Here is a 22,489-nt window from a genome sequence, read left to right as displayed (position 1 = left end):
AGTTTTCAGTTATGGAAATCCACTTCTTACATAAGGCAGCTATGCTTTCTTTTTTGAGTTATTAGGCAATAACATTTGATAGAATAGAGATACTTCGGCAGAATTTGTTGCATCATATTCTGCATTAAATTATCTTTCTAATGGTATATAATTTTATGGTATTATTTTGTGGGGTTATTCTAAAAAAGAGTGCTGTTATGAGCCATCAAACCTTAGAAATACAACTTTCCCCAAAAGTTTCCACTAGTGTATAGTTCAGCAGACCATGCCAAGAATGGTTTAGTGTATAATTTTTAATGTTAAGATTACTACCCACTTTGTGATCCCTCACTGCTAAAATATTTAGCAAATAATTATGTCATTGTATCCAATATCAGCAAGTAACCAATAATTATCTCAGCCTGTGTTCTGTTGTTTAGAAGCCTAAAGTATTCCCAGAGATAAGTGTTATTGAGTGAGCACACACACAGAAACAGAGACACAGACAGTGTTTTCACATATGAATACATTTGGATACAATGACTTAATACTTCGATGCCATACAACATTATAATGTAGCTGAAAGTGTTGCATAAACAGATACCGTCAACTTCCTACTCTTGTTCGGAAGGAAAACTATTTGGCACAGTTACCCAGATTGCTGTTTGAAATAAATGCTGTGCATCCAGTCCTCCATATTTTGTAAAAGAAACACTTCATTTTTTTTCTCATTCCATCAAACAGAAACCACAAAAACCAAGATTATGTCCACAGTAGGTTTTTAATTCTAGATCTTTTATTTTATTTTTTGGAGGTTCCAGCACCTCTCTGCAGTTTATTTACTGACATGTATTTACTTACGTGTTTATTTACTTACACATACCATCTTAATACAAGCCTTCACAAAGCAGCTTGCAATAAGTTAATGAATACGAACCTCATTAAAAACAGATAGGGGAACTTGTGACCCATTGAAGGTGGTTGTCAGCCCTAGGTAGGTGTGATGGGAGTTGTAGTTCAGTAACATCTGAACTACAGATGTTCAAGAGACCCCTGAAATGCCTAACCTACTTAAACTCAAAAGACTGGTAACTGGACAAATCGATTTGGCAGAGCTTTAGGCTAGACTCCTGAAATGTAGAGCTTTGATCCAAAATCCCCTGTATGTAACTTTGTTCTTGGGATACTGTCACTGTCAGGGAAAAGAGGGGACTTTTGCCCATTCTTCCTTCTCCCTGCAATGGGTGGCGCTGTGGGTAAAACCTCAGTGCCTAGGACTTGCTGATCGTAAGGTCGGCGGTTCGAATCCCCGCGGCGGGGTGAGCTCCCATCGTTCGGTCCCAGCTCCTGCCAACCTAGCAGTTCGAAAGCACCCCTAAGTGCAAGTAGATAAATAGGGACCGCTTTATAGCGGGAAGGTAAACAGCGTTTCCGTGTGCTGCGCTGGTTCGCCAGATGCAGCTTCGTCACGCTGGCCATGTGACCCGGAAGTGTCTTCGGACAGCGCCGGCTCCCGGCCTCTTGAGCGAGATGAGCGCGCAACCCTAGAGTCGGTCACAACCGGACCTCATGGGCAGGGGTACCTTTACCTTTACCTTCTCCCTGCAACTTCCTGTGGCTCCTGAAAATCTGCTTTGGAGGGTTGGGACCTTGTACTGGAGGCTGCAGGAGAAAGGGGGGATTGGGATTCCACTGGATCCTTTCTCCACGGGAAGCCTCTGCTGGATAGCAGTACTGTCCACAAATGGAAGGTGGTCTTCTCTCCATGAAAAGGTTAGTCAGGAGACAACCCTACATCCAGCCCCCCTTAAAACAAACAAACAAAAGGCTCAGAGGCCAAAACTGCCTTTGACAATATGGACTGGCCTGTAATTTAAGCAGGCGAGCCATTTTTCGCTTTTGGTAGAAGTGCCAATCTGTGGTGGGCTGGGCAATGTGGTTAGAAGCAAGTTGTACTTTCCTCCCAAACAAGGCTTATTTGCACAGTGTATGAACTCTAGATTCAATACCTCAATTCCAGCACTTGCAAGAAGAAGGGACAACAAACTGAACACTCATATTTTCATTACTGACATTCTTTTACTGAAAGGGATGTATCAAGTAAGACAAAGATTGCTTTCTCCAAAGCCAGTGAATTGGACTTTATTGTATGTTAAGATCTAAGGAGGCATGTTTCTTTCCTAAGGGCACTTCATATGTGTATTACAATTTTTTCAACAGATCACAGAGACTCTGGGAACATCAGAATTTGGACCAACTCCAAAACATACACAACTGCTTTCTGATGGAGAAAAAAGGGAGAGGGGTTGTGTTCTGTGAGAAGAAAAATGATTGAGTGAAATGGGTACCTGAATGTTTGTTCTTAAGCCTGACAAAACGGAGCCGCACAAAGGAAATTTTACTTGCAAAGCAGACGTTCTGGCAACAATAACTTGACTTAGAACAACAACAAAAGATGACAACACATGTAGTGCAAAACCTTAAAGTGGACTAAACCTTGAAGTGGAGTCTCTCTTGAATCGCTTTCATCAAAGCACACCTTCACATTGGCTTTGAAGGGATTTGTGTCAGATGAGAAGCACACATTGACTGCAGAAAGACAACATGGCCTAATCAGGAAGTATCAGTTTACGATTACTGAACTCAAAAGGAGAAACTGAGGGCACTGACTGAGTAATCAATAGCAGAGCCACAGTCTGTAGGGCAGGAAGCTGTTGTATTGCCCACCTTTCACCACAGACACAATCATTAATGGGATAGATCTATATATTTGCTAAAGATACAAAGTTAAGTACGTAATATTTTTAATTCAGATGAACAATGGATGCCAGTTAGGCTGTTCGAGTTTTAAAGAACTGTAATGCAACACTAAGAATGCAACTGGAAACCTTGACCTCCAGATCGCTTGCTAACTAAACAGATTGCAGTGGTTTTCAGACTGCAAGCTTGTCACCACATTTGAACTAATGACCTACAGATGAAAGGTACAGATGGAAAGGTGCTATTTCCATTCTGCCCCTAAACATGTAGCGGTTGGATGAATGTATAAAAAGAGCTGGGAAGGAAAACTTCTTAACCACTAATACTGAATTCCAAGTTTGTTTTTCAAGCTGTAGAAGTGGATGCAGGAAACTATCCAGAACCTTGATTGATAGGAAACATCTGGGAAACATATTTGGAGATACCTTAAAGTACTGTACAGAAATCCGTTTTATTAACACCCAAAAGATAACTGTCATATTGCGTATATATGAGGATAAAGATAATCTCAGCAAAGGTTTATGTAGAAATATTTAGAGTTTTAAAGATAGCGTTCTGCTGATTAATTTTCCATTTGGGGGCAAATTGTATCAAATAATGTTAACCCTGGTATTTGTCAACCAGAGCACGCTTCACAAGGAGTTAAGCAGAAGTTAGCATAGAATGAATATTAGCACAGAATGAAAAATAGTGAAGCCAATTGTGCATGAAGTCAATCATGCTTAACAACCGAGAGCCAAAACTAGCATGACTTGACATATATTAATTAAGTAGAGAGAGAAAAATAAGTGTTGTGGTTTCTCAATATTGGGCAATTTCCTGTGCAGGAAGCTCCTAGCAGCGTATGCATTCATTTACTTGTAAGATTATTACAAAACAAATCTGCTGTCAAATAAAATACCCGTTTCCTACCTTTATGTCTGTAATTAATAATAAGACTACTACAGAGGAAACACTGAAAAAAAATTAAGATTTATGCTTCAAGGCTATCTAATATAAACAACTATTTTTAAAAACATAGTACATGCACTGATAGACTTGTACCGTATGGCAAATTTTCGGATCCCCACTATGGGGTGGACCTTCCATGTATAGCCATCTAGCTTCTTTAGACAAACTGTCCTATTTTAGATGGCAAAACCCTGAATGGTAAGAGCCAACTTGATGAGACAGACAGCCCATTCAAAGTGAAATGTTTAGAAATCTGCATCAGTCTCCAGTTTCCAGTGCTATGTTGCTAATTGTGATACAATACCTTGGAGGCATGCAATCTGAAGCCAGGTCACTTTGCTAACAAACAACCTGAAAGTGTTCCATAGTCCTAGCACACATTAACTTGTTCCAAAGCGACAGGACACATTAACCTGCAAGACAAAGTCTCCCTGGCATTCTAGGAACTCTTTCCCAAACTAGGTCAGAGGCCAAATTGACAAAACTGCTTTTGCACAGTTTGTTGTTGGTGCTATGTTACTATCAACCATCATGTTCAGAATTGGCTGACTCCATACACATATTTTGCAAACCTGCCATTGGTCAATGTCGCAGTGCTACCTTATGTTTTATCAGTCCATCCAATCCTATGTTGCCTACTCTGAGTGGCAACCATTTCTGAAAGTCTTTGAGCTACGCTATGCTAACTGTGATAGAAGCAGATCTGTCTGTTAAAGTCAGACCCACCTCTAGCACAATCACACAGAAAGTGGAAGGGGGGCTGTCAGTAAAAGGGACAGGTGGCAAATGAAGAAATCTCACCATACCCACAACTCATTTCCCCTTAGCCTTCCTTTGAACACTCTTCTCCCTTTATCTGTCTTCGGACACAGGAAGAAAGCCTGGCTGGGAGGAAAAGGAGCTGTTGGGAAATAAGCGGTGGGCAAGTGGAAGTGTCACACTCCTTATATCATCCGGAAATCAGGTGCTTCTTCTGAAGTCACAAAGTGGGTGAGCAGAGTGTTCTTTGAGACTGTGCATAACTCACCATCTGCTGATACCATGTCTACTCCTGCCAGGAAGTTTTGACTTCCCCCTGGACTATCTCCAGGGACTACTCCTACTGTTTCACTCCTACTTATGGGGCCTGATCCAGAGACTATTACAGTGGTACCTCAGGTTACAGATGTTTCAGGTTATAGACGCTTCAGGTTACAGACTCTGCTAACTCAGAAATAGTACCTTTGCTTCAGGGTGAGAACAGAAATCGTTCTTCGGCAGTGTGGCAGCAGCGGGAGGTGCCATTAGCTAAAGTGGTACCTCAGGTTAAGAACAGTTTCAGGTTAAGAATGGACCTCCAGAAATAATTAAGTTCTTAATCTGAGGTACCACTGTATAGGTCAGGTCCATGGCAGTTTGTCCACAGGAACAATGTTGTCCTCAATATTATGCAAAGCCCACTGGGGATGATGATGATGATGATGATGATGATGATGATAAGGAGGTTCAGAGCAAGGTGCCACCAGGATGCTGATGATCTCTCTGCAACATCTAAATAAGCAGAGGCCATGTATGTCCTAAACTGGCACCTGGATGAAGTCATGGGCTGGATGGGGGCTAATAACTGCAATGGAATTCTGACCTTACAGATGGTTGATCTAGGACTTCTGTTTATATACCAGCTCTGGACGGGGTTGCAATCTATCTGAAAGTTGCATAGTTTTGGGGGTGCTCCTAAATTCATTGCTGACACTAATGGGCACTGTAATGGTTCACAGTGCCCATTGCCAACTTCAGCTGGTGCACACCTATGCCCACAGCCTTGCCAAAGTAACCTCACAATTACATAGGTAACCTCACAATTAAGACTACTGTATGGGGATATAGGTGGGGTTACTCTTGTACCTGGTTTGGCAGCACAGCTGTTGTAAAATGTTGCTGCTAGGATTCTTAGCGCAACATTCAACTTTACATATGTGCACACGCGGGAGAGGAGCTTGTTCTATTTGGCAAGCAGAAGTGTGCTGACAGAACATTTGCATTAGCTCACTGTCAAATTCCACCCATGGACTCTTAATGTTTAATCCTCTGTTTTGTACACTAATCACTTTTATGTGCAATATAAAACTGTGTTTTACTTTTTGGGAAATCTTATTGACTAATGTATTTTTAAGTAAACTCCTAAAAGTTCCTTATTATATTAAGTGGCATAATCTTTTTTTTATAAATAAGTCCTGCAAACCGAAATTCTTCAACTAGAGCTATCATGGTTTGAACCTAGGAAAATCAATGCACTATGATCTCTCCTAAAGGCCAGTAGCACCTGTACAAAGGAACTACTACCTGCTGGTTAGCTGCCTGCTTATTTCAATGCACGAGTCTTTAGTCTCTCAATATAATAGAGACACATTGAGTTTCTCCTTACCAGATTTTCTTCCAGCCAAGCGTGTATGCATGCTGCTGTAGTCCCTGGTATCTGATTCCGCAAAGCTTCTCTCTCTTGCGGATCCTTGACCATTTCTAATGCCAGCTTCAAGTCTTCTAGAAGATGAAGGATCTGTAGTGTGCCGAAATACACTGACTGAGCAGGTGACACCATGTCATAGACGCCATTTGTATATTCCGCAGCTGCTTTGGTACCTAAAAGAAAACAAGAAAAACCCGAAGAAGCAATTTAGGAGGAACCAGTTACTTATAAGTTCTTTACATACAAGATACAATACTAGTAACATTCACAGGGGATGGGAAGTAAGGCCAAAATTATCCTATGTGACCAATCCTTAGAGCATTATAATCTATTCCACTCAACAACAGACCTGATTGAATGCTGCCCAGAGCAGTTATGACCTGTTAAAACAGCACACTGAAAACATACAAAACCAAACAATGACCTGAAAATGGAACAAATTGGGCAAAGTCCAAAACGAAGCTATTAAGCTTCAAAAAGTTTTCCAGAAATGTTATTCAAAACACGAGTAACTTGCTGAAGGAACTTTTTACTTAACTTCTGTAATTTTGCACCCCCATTTTTAGATCTGCCCCCTGCCCCCCACCCCCGCTGCAACTCAACATTACTCTTTATTTTTGATTACCTATCATAATCACTCAATAATTATAGTAATCTCAGGGTGGATATGCCAAAGATAAGTTCAGTCTTATGGAAAAAATTGAAGATAGAAAATCCAAACCAGCTACCTGTAATTGCCCCTACAAACCATTAGGTGTCACCATCTTTTCAGGGACACACTACTAAAAAGTATTTATTTATTTTACAATTTTGCAGGGAAATACAAGGGTATTTTTACTGCCATCATAAATGTCAAACAAGTTTGCTTTAGCCCACTTTTAACAGTGCAATTCCTCCAGCAATTTCACACATGTAATCATTTGAATAATTACTTTGTCAGGTCCAACTGAGACCTTTTTTGTGTTTGTATTCCAACAAGCAGTGCTTCTCTAAAGCTTCTGTTCAATTGGATGGTGCATGTGAGACACTCCAAAAAAAGCTCTTTGGAAATAAATAGAAGTGGTCAAAAGCTATGTTAAAGAACAAGGCATCACTGTTGAAGAACACAAGAGCAGGCCTGCGTTGATCAGGCAAAAGGCTTATGTAGTCCAGCAATGCTTTCCATGCAATGTGGGAAGTCAGATGCCCCTTAGAAGCCCCAAAGCAGGGGCCATCTCCTGTTGTTGCTCCCAAACAGCCGGCATTCAGAGGCATTGCAGCCTTAGATCCCAAAGGTGGCATATAGCCATAATGACTAGTAGCCACTGAAAGCCTTGGCCTCCAAGAATTTGACCAACTCCTTTTAAACCCAGAGCTCTACACATACAGCTTTCCTAATCATCGCCTCCATTTGTACTCAAAAATCCTTAAACCTGTTCCTCATTTCCACTGTGTATTCATAAGGGATTTGATTTAGATTGCATCTTACTGGCCCAGTGGTTTTTCCTACTATTTGCAGTTTAAGCTTGAATTTTGCTATAACAAGCTGATGATCTGAGCCACAGACAGTTCCAGGTCTTGTTTTTGCTGACTGTATAGAGCTTCTCCATCTTTGGCTGCAGAGAATATAAGCAATCTGATTTCGATGCTGCCCATCTGGTGATGTCCATGTGTAGAGTCGTCTCTTGTGTTGTTGGAAAAGAGTGTTTGTGATGACCAGCTTGTTCTCTTGGCAGAACTCTATTAGCCTTTGCCCTGCTTTGTTTTGAACTCCAAGGCCAAACTTGCCAGTTGTTCCTTTTATCTCTTAACTCCCTACTTTAGCATTCCAACCCCCTATAATGAGAAGAACATCCTTCTTTGGTGTCATTTCTAGAAGGTGTTGTAAGTCTTCAAAGAATTGGTCAATTTCAGTTTCTTCAGCACCAGTAGTTAATAATAATAATAATAATAATAATAATAATAATAATAATAATAAATTTTATTTATATCCCACCCTCCCCAGCCGAAGCTGGGCTCAGGGCGGCTAACAACAGTCAAAATAGATCAACATTCTAAAAACATTCATTATAAAATGAATTAAAATCAAATTAATGGCAACCATCAAGCAAAATTCTGTGTAGGTTGCCAGAGGAGGGGGTCAGGCTGCGCCCTGACCAAAGGCCTGGTGGAACAGCTCTGTCTTGCAGGCCCTGCGGAAAGATGACAGGTCCCGCAGAGCCCTAGTCTCTTGTGACAGAGCGTTCCACCAGATTGGAGCCGCGGCCGAGAAAGCCCTGGCTCTAGTTGAGGCCAGCCTAACCTCTCTGTGGCCTGGGATCTAGTTGGTGCATAAACCTGGATTACTGTGATGTTAAAAGGTCTGCCTTGGAATCTACTTGTACTTGTCCTCTGCTCTTCCTCAGTAGCATGTTGGATGCCTTCTGACCTGAGGGGCTCATCTTCCAGCGTCATAACTTTTATATGCCTGTTGTTTTTGTCCATGGAGTTTTCTTGGCAGGGATACTGGAGTGGCTTGCCGGTTCCTGCTCCTATTTCTTCCTACATACATCAAAAATGTAATGCTGTCATCATGCTGTACTTCACATGGCCAGGTCAACTTCAGCATGCTGGCAGGCAGGAGAGCAGTGCGGGTGGCAAGTGGCCTAGGTCAACTGTTCAATGAGGGGTGAGGCGCTTCATAGTGTGGTCTGTGGCAAAGTGCTTTATGAAGTGCCAAGCCCTCCCTTAAAAGGTAGGGGTTTGGGGCAAGCTGCGAAAGGAAGGGGGTGGGGGGAAAGCTGTGGAGGCAGTGGAGCTTGGGGTGAGCTGTGAGGGGAGAGGAGGTTTGGGCAAGCTGTGAGGGGATAGACAAAGGGGTGGATGAGATGAAAAAGGAGAGGAGGCCAGGGGGAGTGGAGCAGGGGTATCAGTATTTTATAATATAGGCTATAAAATGTGGCTTATGATGTTAATATTTCCTTTTTTAAATCAAAAACAAAACTGAGTGCTTCTTTAATTTCAGGAAATCCATGTTGATTAGTTTACAACTTACAAATAAGTTGGTATGTATATGGAATGGACCCATTTTCAATGTGGATTTCCAGGGGGTCCCCCCAACCATCCAAAATAGATTTTCAGAGGGTATAGGAAGCTGCAGGTAGGAGGGGGAAATTGATGGAAATAATCTCCCCGCTTTCCCCAGGGAAAGTTTCCTGTGAGCAGAGCTCCACTCATAGGTTGTCCCATGTCAAATACACATCAAAACATTCAAATAGGGCAGAGTTAAAACTATAACATCCAAATGTCAAGCACCGAATGTGAAGGTCTGGAAGAGCGAGTGCATTTCTAAAAGACACCTAAACACCATGAATATGGCTGTTTGCCTAAGGGGCAGAAGGAAGGTGAATCTATAGTACGGGCAGCACCACAGAAAAGGCCCTTCCTCTGATGCCCACTAGGCTGTGGTACAACAAGGTTAGTTTTCAAAGTGGTTTGTCAATTCAGAATGGGGAGCTGCCACATAGGAATACCTCAAAAGAAGCCCAGGATCTGTTCACAACTGCTTGTAGGTTAATATGCTACTTGTTCAGATTGTAGCTATGACTTAAGCAAAAGAAGAATATTAGAGAATACCCAAGTACTGTACTAGAGGGTAGAGATATTCCAGAGTTGCTTTTATGGGGTGTGGGCAGAATAGGCACCAGCATATGACGGCGGAAATACAATCTCCATGACACCCTCTCTTCCAGCCACATGCCATTCTTTTGTGCAGTGTTATTTTTATCCCAACTTTCTGCGGTTGCCATATTAGCCCTTTCACTTTCTGGCTGGAAGGGGGAGAAGGGGAGAAATGACATTGCCTGCAGAGGAATTCACGATGAAGCACACAGAAAGAGAAGTGAAGTAGAAATGCAAGCAAGGACTTAAACCATACCATTTCCCATTTAGTCAACCGAGCATAAACATGGCAACATAGGTTACAGAGCTGCTGCCTCTGATTTGGCTCCTAACTCACCTTCACACTTGTATTTATTCACCCAGAAAGATATCCAAAGCAAGCAAGCAAGCTATGCATGTTAGAAGGGCGAAATGTAACGGCTTAATGTAATGGTATAACAAAGTAGTAACCATATAGCATTTTCTCAGTAATTTTCATTATTTGTTGAATGTTTTAATTAGTTCTGTTTTCTCTCTCTGTCTCTTTATTACCAATGCTTTATTGTTTGGGTTTTTAAAACTTTATTACAACTGCATTGAGATTTCATTGCAACCAAGCAGTATATAACTCTTCTGAAATAAAAAACAGATTGACTGCAGGAGGGGGGGAAAGTTCAATGCTTTACACCGACTGAAAAGGTTAATGAATGACAAAATACTTCCAAGTGCTATGGAAGTCGGTATTTATACAGGAAGACGCTTAAACTGATGAGCAAATGTCTCACACTAATGGTCATTCTACAGTTTTCACTCACTGCATGCAACAAGCTTCAAATTGCATCCTCGTGTTTTATCACGTGGCTCTTCCTGAAAATGTGAGTCCCAAGACCAGCATGGTCCTGACCTGTAAATGGCTTCCCTGGCATTGGAAGTCTCCATGCCAGGGAAACCATTTAAGGGAAGCCATTTCAAGGCCACCCCTAACGGCAAGCAGTACCAAGAAACCCTTAATCCAGAAAGTTTAGGTAGCATGTATGATTTTTTCCTGCCCATCGATTCTCACAAAAAGCCTGAGAAATAGGGTTGGCTGAGAGGTAATGACCACCTAATGAGCTTCATGGCGGAGTGGGGATGTGAACCCAAGCCTTCCCAAACACAGCCCAGTCTCTAACCACTGTGGACAGTATACTCTGTAGACCAGCCTTGACTGAAGAACAGGTCAGAAGACTTAAGCAGAAGAGAGCCTTGTAAACACTGTTTTCAATGGTTCCCTTTGCCTCTGTTACTGCTAGTTTTATAATTCCCTCCCCTCCAGCAAGTCTTCTACTGTTTTAAAGGTTTTACTTCTCTTACAGTTATAATTCTAGGTAATATGCACTTGAGGGCCTCCTGTTTTGACTCATGCCACCTTGTAGAGATTCTGCTTTGCCTTTAACAAGCTACAAAATAGCCCCTGGAGAACTGAGCATAATCATTGGACTCCAGTAGTTATGAAATGCTCAGGGCAATTAAGAGTTTGAAGGATGGTTGAGGAAAATTGAAATTGGCTCTTTGAACTCCTAACAGCCTGTAGTATCTTAAAAGAGGAATTAGAGCTAGAGCATGTATGTATTCAAACTTTTAAAGGCACTGATCCCCAAATGAGTCCTGTATGGATGTAGTAATCACCCTTTCATCTGTGGAGGGGGCAGAGCATAACTGTGAGAGGCAGATATCAGCCCTAATGCCAAATGGATTTAGGACTAGGACACCAATTTCCTGCTCATCTCACCTTGGAACTCAACAATCAATGCTATAAGGCAGCTTTGCAAGCCTGCTCCATGCAGGTATTGCTAGACTACAACTCCCATAAGCCTCAGCCAGAACTCAGTTCTCAATTATTTGTTTCCACCTTCCTGCCTACATCCTACAGTTCTTCACAAGCACTGCAAATTACTGTTGTGAGGCTGGGGGTGGTGGGGTGCGGAATCACATATTCAAAGGCATAAGAAAGATTGCAAAGCGAAGATCCTAGCAGTATCACAGCCATACAATCCAGAGATTCCATTATAATCAAAAGAAGTTGGATAAGCTTTGTCTTTGTACTGCCGGGAGCAAATTTATGGAGTTAACTTTTCCATTTCATTAACACTGATGGAACTACCAAGGCAAATCAGTTCTTTTTGTTACATTAAGCCACACTTGGAAGAAGCATCTGGGGAATGTGGTTTAAAGTCCTTAATGTAGGACTGGGAAACTTGTGGTCTCCCAGGATTTGTTGGCCCACAACTCTCATCAGTCTCAGCCACTGTGGCCAATGGCCAAGGATTATAGGAGCTGTGCTCCAACAATGTCTAGGGACCAGAGGTTCTCCATCCCTGGTTTAATGGCTTTGTCCCTAGCTACCTTAGGGCTTATCTGCACCTATCTTTCCTCCACACTTCCCAGGCACTGCCCATGCTTTAAAGTTCCATGTCCAAGCGCTCTGCAGCTTTCCCCATAAATACCCGCTCTTTAAAGCTGAAGTGCAACAAACAGCAATTTGGGTTTTCTGCAAATTGTCGTTTGCTCTGTTTCAGCTCTGGAGTGAAAGAAAGAGCTCTCAGGCATGGAGCTTTAAAGATCAGACCTGTGCCTGGAAAGGGCAAGGCAAAAGGTAATTGTGGATAAGCCCTTACTGTTATAGCAGCCATCTATGTTGTGTATGTGGGGGGGGGGTTTACAGATTATCCGCATAGTTTTCTAAATATTTAATTTACTTATAATTCTGTGGTGCTTCCCAATGTGAAGTGATCCACGTAAGACAGACAAAAGACAGTCTCTGAGGTTTTCTGTTTGTTTTTATTTGTGCAGAGAGATTTTACCACACTCAATTTGATGGGGTTGTTTCAAGCACAGGGTCTCACAGTGCTAATGCACTTGCATAACATGTTAGTTAAGGGATTGGACATGCTCATTATAATTTCTTCTGCATTTGCAAGGCAGAGACAGCTAACTAAGGCTGACCATCCAGCATCCTTAATTTTCAGAGCAGTTATTATAGATGTACCAAAGCAGAAGAGCCTAGAGACACTGACTTATCTGTCAAATTTTATCACGTCAAATGCAATTCTACTTGGTGATCTGGTCTGACAGTCTTACCCTCATACGCTCCAGATGTAATATCATATTTCCACTGAGCACAATTGCAAGCAAGAAAGCTTTTATTTTGACTTGCTCTGGATTCATTCCAAGTCTTCTTCTTCTTTTTTTAAGTAGAAAAATAGTCTATAATATGCCCAATTTCAGTTACTTACATTGTGCCCTTGAACAAGTCCATCACATGCAGAACGCAAATGCAATGTTATATATTATCAATTAAAATTACCAGGTCACCTCTTTTTCCCTTGAGGCATCCATATCTATGGATGGTGCGGTGATGTTCACCCCATCACAGGGACATTTTGACACTCCTCCAAGGTAAGTGGCTCTTTCCCTAGGCTTGGTTTGGCCTAATTAAAAAAAGGGGGGAATGGACTATGTGCTATAGTGCAAGCATTTCAAATGTAATTAACACCTGCCCTGCCCATGTGGGACCTGAAAGAATGTTCGGAATTTGATCCGAGAAGAAAAATAAACTGAGCTCACATTTTTGAAAGGGAAAAGTTGCTAGAAGGGCAACCATGTTGTTGTTTCAGGACTGGTCCTCCTGCATTCTCATAAGACCTTCAGAAAGTCATCTGTACACAAGCAGAATACTGAAAAACATTGTGATATAGGGATCTTCTCTCCATAGAAACCTGGTGCTGTGCAAAGCTCTCTGGAAACTCCCACTGCCTGGTGGGCTGATCTTACATGGTTTGTGTTAGGGTCAATGTTTCAAACATAAGATATACTTGGGATTTGATGTCAAGTTCTGAGAAGCTGCAGCACCCCAAAATAAGGGATCAATATCATGGAATGGTACCATAAGCCTCACCGTTACTTTTGCCAAAACTGTTACCCATAAGCAACATTATTGAGATGTGCTCATGAGATTTAGGCTACACCCTATGCACACATTTACCTGGGAGTAAGTCCCATTGAACTTAATAGGACTTGTCTTAGAGCAGACTTGAGCAAGATTGCCCTGTTAAACTTAAGGCTACTTTCATTTACGTTCCTATTCAACTGGTTAGCATAGTAAAACACTGCAGGGTTATGGATCATCAGGTGGTTCAGATGCTCTCTCAAAAAGGCAGGGTAAAACCTATTCAACATTACAGTCGGTTTCTAAATTTTCCAGACGAACGCCTCACACCTCTGATTTTCATTCATTCTATTTGCTATCTCCTGAACAGTTTTGCCAGAACTGGCAGGACAACTAAGAGTGGAAAACTGAATTCGGGGCGGGAACAAAAATAAAGCGCTTAAAAAGAACGATGACCCCCTTCTCTGCACCGCACATGGGAATACAATGTTTACCTCTGAGGCGATAAGCCACAAGTGCCTCTGTAACTTCAGTCTACAATCTCATCCCTATCCTGTTTGCATGCCTAGCAAACAGTGGCGTGCGGTGAATTTCTTCATAGGGGAACAGTTAGGGCCAGAGGTGCCAACTTGAAAGGGCGATTGGGACATTTGGGAGAAGGCTTACAGGGAGACATGAGGAAGAGGATATCCTGTCAAGCAAGCAGAAATCTGCACTTGCCAGCTTGGGTATTGCCCATTGCAAACTTCCAAAAGATGCCTTAGAAAGACCCGCACAAACAGAAACACAGAATTTCTCCTGAACAGTGAACTCTTCATTATTGCCACACATATTAAATGGATTTGTAGGCATGTTTGCTGTTGGGCAGACTAAAAATAATCAATTACAATACCTGCAATGATATCATCCATTTGCTCTAGAGCAGCTTCAAGCATATGGCTAGCATCAGAAGCCATGTTTTCTAGCTTTTCCAGGCCTTGTTTTCTTGGTCTAAAAAGGAGGGAGAGAAAGTTCACCTTATCAGATCACATCAACATCACTCTGCCATCAATTCTAACATATTAGCTTAACCAACTGCTGACAAAGAGCAGCACATTTTTAGGAGCAATTTTATTTGTGTCATTGAATGAAGTGAAATTAGTAGTTCTTACCCTTCCATTTTTAAGTGGGAACAAAGATCCCGAGTAATCCACATCTCACCACAACTATGTAAGAATAAAAGCAGCGCCATATATCCCTTAGTAAAACTGACAACCAGTATCATCACCTGGAAGAGCTACAGAGCCAAATCTACATGGGCCAATCACAGATCTGCAGATCCTCCTGCTCTCAGAATGTTAAATATCCCACCAACTTTTCATCCTACAAATGCTGGGGAACTCCCTTTTATGCAAATTTTAAAAGTTTTCTAAGGATACTGCTGTAGAATGCAACATGAACTAATCTACAAGGCTGGGCTACCAAGGCTGGGCTAAGAAACTGCTAGGGCTACCTACTCCTATTCCCAACTTATTTCTAAAATTTCTGTAGAGGGAAACAGTTCAATCAAATAATTTAAACTGTTAACCACCTTGAACTTTTTTAAAAAGGCAATGTAATACAACAAATGACAAATATAATACAACAAAACCACATGACACCATTATTATAAAAACCACCTGCACCCCAGAAATCCAGTATTTTTCTTAAACAACTGTTGCCAGCAGCCCATTTGCAGTATCTCAATGAACCTTTAACAAGGTTAAGACCCGAAGTTACTAAAAATAGAGGAAATTTAAATACAAATTGGGCACTTCAGAGCAGTGAAAACAATTCAGTACAGGAACCTTTTTTAAAAAAAATTAAAAAAATACTTGCCCCAAAGCCCTACTGGATAGGAAGGCCATTAAGCAGAAGGAATGCTACCAGAAGCATTTTTTACTAGGAATAACAGAAAACCAAATCCTGAAGGAAAAGAAAAAACTGTTTATGTAAGCAACAGCAGCAGCCCGGATCCTACTAACCCAAAGGAAGATAAGATACCAACAATAGAAGAATGGCAATTGAAAATGATGGACTACGCAGAAATGGCAAAACTTACAGAAAAGCTCAGGGACAATGAAACAGAGATTTAAAAAAGAATGGGAGGCATTTATTGTATATGTGCAAAAATATTGTAAACAAGTAGAAACATTGGCAGGCTTTGACTAAACACTTGCAAGTACAGTGGTACCTCGGGTTACGAACTTAATTTGTTCCAGAGGTCCACTCTTAACCTGACACTGTTCTTAACCTGAGGTACCACTTTAGCTAATGGGGCTGCCTGTTGCCACCACACAGTTTCGGTTCTCATCCTGAGGTAAAGTTCTTAACCCGAGGTACTACTTCCGGGTTAGCAGAGTCTATAACCCGAGGTACCACTGTAATTAAAATAAGGTAAAGTTTATGGAAGGAAATTTGAAATGAAACAATAAAAAGTGATTGTATGTAATTAGGATAAAATAATAAGGATAAGAAAAAAGAGGTTTAAGTATAATTATGCAGAAAATATATATATTCAATGAACCAGGAAAGGAAATGGAGGTTAAAGAGAACCTCCGAAATGATGTTTTTAATTTTTTAATTTTAGTTCTTATACTTCATGTTGGATATTTTGTATCTCTCATTCTTTTTTATGGAAAATAATTGTTGAAGTTGAAATTGTAAAACCAATAAAAATTTATTTACAAAAAAAGCAGAAAGAAAGCAGAAAGAATGCTTTCCGTTAAAGGTCCAACCTTGCCTGGCTTGTCTGTTTTTTAGGATAACACAGAAGGGGGACAAGTGGAGGAAAGTGGCATAAGTGAAACTGACACCATTTTCTCAACACGCATCCACACAGGTGAGAGAGAGTAAATGGAGGCGTGAGGGAAGCCTCAGAAGTAAGCAGCAAAGTTAAGTGGTGGGGCTGAAAAAGAGAAGGGGCAGAGTGGGTGAGAGAGACACTATAGAGCAGGTCAGGGAGTTTCACAAGCCTAACCCAGTCCTGAAGCTAGTAACTCCACTTTGCAGCTTGAAAAACAGGAGTGCAATACAAAACAGCTTAGAACACAACAGAATCACAGAATCCTAGAGTTGGAAGGGGGACGGGGGGGGCATCTAGTCCAATCCCCCACAATGAAGGCATCTCAACTACAGCATCCATGACAAATGGGCACCCAACCTCTGCTTAAAAACCTCCCAGAAGGAGAGTTCACCACCTCTCATGAGAGTCTATTCCCCCCTCCCAAAAAATCAACAGTTAAAAGATGTTAAAGAACTCTTGGTTGATTTCTGTTCCAACCGGCTACCCCTCAGGAATTATGTCTCTGAAGTTATCCTTTAACCTTCCATAGAACTCTGTGAATATTTTACACAGCATTAAACATAAAAGGCAAACTAAGAGAACTGTATCATGTGACTTTTCCCATATTTTTTTTAAATTGGCATTTCTTTCTTGCTAGATGATTCTACTTCATGAAAAAGGTCTAGATGCTCAATCCAATCCAATTCTCTATTCCACAGTCCATTTTCCTTGACCAATCAAAAGTTGTTATTTTTAATTGAAATTCTTCCTAGTGTAACAATATACAGTATTACTACATATTTATGTTACTCTAGGAAACTATGGAATCAGCATGACAAAGGAAGAGCCCTATACAAAATATCTTCCCATGCACCCAGCTTTGTTCAGAGTGTAAATACAGCTGTATGCCTGAGTCCCTACTAATTCCTGGATCCAGCAAGGGTTAAAATCTAAGCAAGGATTCAAATTGTTGAAATAGCCAAATAAAGTTTCTTGGTAATGACTCTGTAAGTATGGGCCATTAAGGTAACAAAGGAAGTGGCTCTGTGCCAGACAGAAGATATGGGGTGGGGGGGCGTAGTTAGAAGGACATGCCTGATCTCTGCTTGACTATGAGGCTGTAGCTATGGGAGAAGAAATACCCTCTTGGGCTGTTAATGCTGTGAGCCCCTACACCATAAGCTCAGTTTGTATATATGAGTAAATAAGTCATATATCATAAAGTCACCACAGTCTTCACTGTCCCTCATTCTGAGGAAACTGAACTCTGAGTAAGCACCTAGAACCCCTGGAATCTTGCACCTCTCAGAGATTGGGGCATTGTGCAATGATATGTTAGAGAGCAGGTACTTACTAGTACTTACTAGTACTTACTACTGGGAGCAGCTGTGGGGAGCTTTCTGCCCTTGCCCTTATCTTACATACACTTCTGCCAGTTGCACTAGAACAGGGGTGCCCAAACTTTTTCCAAAGAGGGCCAGATTTGATGAAGTGAACATGCTTTTGTTAGGATTGAAGTTGTTGAGCTTTTTTTTACAATTTTACCCCAGGACATATACTGCTGCGGATTAAATCGACCGGCAGGCCGGATTAGGCCCTCAAAACGGGCTTTGGACATGCCTGCACTAGAACTTCAGCATGTTACTGCCTTCTTTTAGTTTCTCTTTTACTTTCCAAAAGGATGAAAAGTAATGTTTAAACAGAGAATGTGCTGAACTGAACAATCTGACCACTGATTTATTTTCTTAAAATATATATCTATCAATGCAGATTTGTTGTATAGTTACATGCATGCTCTCTAAAACCTTGTTTTAATAGCTTCACATATTTCAGTTCACAGCACCTGCCAATAGCTAACTGGAGTTCTTTGATGTTTTTCGGCTCTCCCAGACTTGTTCAACCCAGATTCTGAGAGCTCTTCAGGTGGTGGAGCCAGCAAAATGATTTTGGCCGGAAGTCTGACATTCCTAAACAGAACCTCTTGTTTTAAGACTGCTGCCCACAAGCAGATTTGAAGTTCATTTTAGGAACCAAGACTGAAACTAAGTTTGTAGCTTTCTCTGAAAGAATTGGGGCTGAAATAATATTTTTAAAGGGTCTTGCACCTCCTGTAGATATGCATTCTAATAATTAATGTTACTTTGCTACACTTTCTTCCCTTCCTCTTCATCAAGAAGCAATCTATACTCATTTAAGAAATGATGCTTATGTAAGGCTTTTCCTAAATGCTCCTGAACACTTCGTCATCAGTCAGAAAACTCCGATGTCTACTCTAACATGGGAACACAGGAAGCTATCCTATATTGATTCCGGTCACTGGTTTGTGGGTTTAGTTCTCCTCATCTAGAATCTAAGCATTTATGTTGCATTCTCTCCAGGGATTTATCCAAAAAGGATCTCCCCACATTTCTTGGCTGGATCTAGACACAAAGAAGAGCTTCAGTTAAAAGCATCGTAAATATAAACAGGGAAAACAACACATATAAATCGCTTTTTCTTTACCAGTCTAGCTGACTCCCTTGTTAGGCATAGTAACCGCTAGCCAGAAATGCCAAAACAGTCTTAGAAAAAGTAGACCATCCCTCCCCGATTACCCATTATTTCATGAAATCAACCACCCCAGCACCCTATGCTGATTCAGATTGCTAAATTGATGAACCATAGAGAAATCTCTCTATGGTTTGATGTAACAAGATTGCCCTTAATTGGGTGGCCTGACAGGAACAACTTCACCTAAACACTGAAGCCATGTTCGGAATCTCCAAAATTAGAGTTACCTAGATGCTAGCAGCATCACAGCCTATTTCCAGTGCCTATAAAATTGACTCTGCACCCGAAGCTCATTTGGGAATGGCAGCATCATAATCTTTTTAAAATAGTAACAGTTGACTAGTTCTCATTGAGGAAGGATCTGATTTGGGCTATACCACTTCATATGGGGGAGAGGCTCTTGTGATTAAGTAGGGAAGGAATCCTTTCATATAAAAATCTAGAAGCGCAGCTGAAGGGTTCTAGCCTAAGTTTGCTTCCACACAGGATCCAAATGAGGCGCCTTCCAGAAGATCCTAACTAGTTGGCAGAGTCATGGGAGTTCAAGTATCCTGGATCCAAATCATATAGGGTTTAATTGGTAACAATCAGTGTTTAGAGTTTGAACCGTGCTCAGAAACACACTTAGAGACCAGAAATCATCACTTTTCAAGCTTGCTATGACAAAACATGTCTCAGTTTTACATTCCTCAGAGAATATTAATCTGAATGAAACCTGTTTATTTGGGCAGAGCTGCATAGTGCCTGCAAGGATCCACCTTTCCAATTAATGCAGATAAATTTCCCCTGTAGGAAAGTTAGTTATGCAAAGGGTGTTCCTGCTGCAGCTTGTTAACAATTACTTTCCATGGGATATGTAGCAACTTCATATTGCCTAGAGAAAGAACCCGAATGCTAGAAAACCCAGTGGTTAATGACTAGAAGGAGACGGTGTTTAAAAATCCCAACATGTGGGGCAGATGAATGGATTGGAAAGACTGTCACCTGTCTCTGCGGAGTGAAAAAGCACTTTGTAACTTTTCCAACCTTATGTAGTTTCAGGATTCCTCAACTTTAGAAGAGCAAGAAACAAGACTGAATATTTTTTTGTGTTGTCTCAGAACTTTTTGTCACACACTTCTGAAGCACTGAGTAAGCATTTAAGATCAGGTTATTTAATTGCAAAGTGATGAGAAACAAACAGTTTTCCTTGCTTTAATTTATTTAATATTTAATTTCATATTGCCAGGACATTGGTTGAAGCTGAGCACAATTCAGATGTTTTTAGACTGTTAAAAACAACAACACCCTTCTGTACAGCACTTAGCACATATGAAATGCTTATAAATGATGCTAATATCATGCTAGCCATTGTTGTGCTTGTAAAATAAAAGGAATTCACAATCAGTGAGGGAGAGGAAAGAACACATCTGAAGGCAGTCTTTTTTAGGGAAGCTTTTAAATGTATGATGTTTGGTGTTTTAATTTGCTGGAAGCTGCCCAGAGTGGCTGGGGCAACCCAGTCAGATAGGTGGGATATTAATATTATTATTAAGTGCACAAACATCTGTGGTAGCCTCAACAGCAGCATTATCTTTGCACTGGTCATATGCAACTTACATTTGGGAATCTTTGTGCTATACCTAGAAATCATTTACCAGCAGTGTTTCCCATGAGCTTGTAGGACGCAAGTGTACAGCATACATTCCAAAAATCAGGTGGTGCTGGAAGGAAGCTGTTCGCTACATGAACTAGGGGGCTGAAGCTACTTGCCACATGGGTGGGAGAAAGGGGTACAAAAAACCAAGCAGAAGGCCCCCCCCACATATCTCAACAAGAAGAAGCTCACCACAGTTGCATGAAGCATAGAACTGGAAGAGACCCTTAGGACCACCTAGTCCATCCAGGGGTTGTCAACCTGGTCCCTACCGCCCACTAGTGGGTGTTTCAGGATTCTAGGTGGGTGGTGGGGGGTTCTGCGGCACAAGCTGAATCCTCCTTCCATCAAGCACTGGTGGGCGGTAAGGAAATTTTACCATCAAGAAAGATGCATTAGTGGGTGGTAGGTATAAAAAGGTTGACTACCCCTGCTCTAGTCCAACTCCCTGCAATGCAGAAATCTGCAGCTGTCCCATACGGGGGTCAAAGCTGCAACCCTGGTGTTATCAGCACCACACTCTAATGAAGCAATGTGATTTTAGTGATCCACAACGGTGCTATTTATGAAGACCACATAAATAAAAGCCAATCTACAAAAAGAGGTTGCCACTGTGATTGTGTAAGGGCATGCAAATTATTGTGTTGTTTGGCAGGGCGGAGGAGGCAGGATTTCTTTCAATGCCTTAAAACCTGTTTTGGAGAGGCTTGTGATGGGGCACACAGGCCTCCAACCCACATAGTCAGCAGCTGCAACCCTTCGATCTAAGGAGAAGAAAAACCCCATGCTGCCAATGCAGCACACAGTTCACCTGCTGCACCCTCTGCTTTTCAGAACCCATGTCATACATTTACCTCTCTCAGAACAGTGCAAGCAGATGTGTTCTGAAGCTAATTTTCCTTCCCCCAATACGGAGGAGAGGGGAGAATCACCTCAGCCTTTTGAATTTAACTGAAAACACAGAAGCAGATATAACTCTTTTAAAATGCAACCAACAGTACTGTGCATTCGGCTCCAGATTAATAAGGTAATATTACTGGCTCGGCATCTTTTTCTAGTCATACCTGTTACCACAGCTTTAGGCGAGTCAGTTTTTCCCAGACACTCCCTTCAATTTGCCTAACTTCAAGTCGAAGTTTTTAACTCAACACATGCCTCTCCTGTGTGTTCTTCACTAAAACATGCTATCAATTCACTGGCATCAGAATTGGATCTATCAGTGAGGGGCGGGGAGGGGGGGGGAAATCACTAATTTTTCAGCCACAAACACACACAAAGGCATCTATCTGTACCTGTCTAAGAAAAGAACACCTGCTTTTTGTCAGAGGAGCTTGAAAGTCCACACAACTGACCTGAGACCTTATCTGCTTTCCAACATTGTCTGGAATCTAAGTAACGATCTGTGTGACAAGAAATGTAAACCATCAAGACAGTATTGAAAACTGGACCACTGAGCACTTTTATAACACTTTGCATGCATTATGACCATTGATGCTTACAACAGCTCTATAGGAGGCATATAAATATTATCCCCATCTTGCAAATGGGGGGCTGATGCTCATGGAGCAGTAGCAATGCCTAAAGCTACCTCATGAGCTCATAGAAAAGCAGAGGTTTGATTGGAGATCCCTGAGCGTTCACTCTCGTCACCACCAAAAATAATTTAAATACAGTTTCTACTCCCATCTGGCAACACACACACAGAAAATCAAAGGACAAAGTCAACATGTCAATTGTTAGAGAAAAAGGAAGAAATCTGCAGAAGATGAAGCATAGTTTGAGGGTAATTTTAACCCAATTCTAGGAGGAGAGGGAAAG

General features: G+C 41.4%; 1 protein-coding gene and 1 long non-coding RNA gene across 7 annotated transcripts in view; both read right to left on the bottom strand.

The window, feature by feature from the left end:
* PPFIBP2 (PPFIA binding protein 2) overlaps window positions 1-22,489 on the bottom strand; it is a 107,962-nt gene that overhangs the window by 67,510 nt on the left and 17,963 nt on the right. For all 6 annotated transcript variants that reach the window (XM_081906719.1, XM_081906722.1, XM_081906715.1 and 3 more), the window contains exons 2-3: window positions 14,575-14,672; window positions 6,095-6,309 (exon numbers count right to left, since the gene is read on the bottom strand). In XM_081906719.1, coding sequence (XP_081762845.1) covers window positions 6,095-6,309; window positions 14,575-14,638 — 279 coding nt within the window. In that variant the 5' untranslated portion in view covers window positions 14,639-14,672. The remainder of the gene's footprint in view (window positions 1-6,094; window positions 6,310-14,574; window positions 14,673-22,489) is intronic.
* LOC309367547 lies at window positions 569-4,778 on the bottom strand. Its single transcript, XR_014167202.1, has 3 exons — window positions 4,561-4,778; window positions 1,575-2,327; window positions 569-1,207 (listed from the first exon to the last, which is right to left on the bottom strand). It is a non-coding gene; the product is annotated as an uncharacterized lncRNA (long non-coding RNA).

The sequence above is a fragment of the Podarcis melisellensis genome (genome assembly GCF_964234715.1).
Source record: "Podarcis melisellensis genome assembly, chromosome: 1".
NCBI classification, from domain to species: domain Eukaryota; kingdom Metazoa; phylum Chordata; class Lepidosauria; order Squamata; family Lacertidae; genus Podarcis; species Podarcis melisellensis.
Note: the sequence above shows the minus strand (reverse complement) of the source record. Positions and strands in the feature narration are given on the sequence as shown.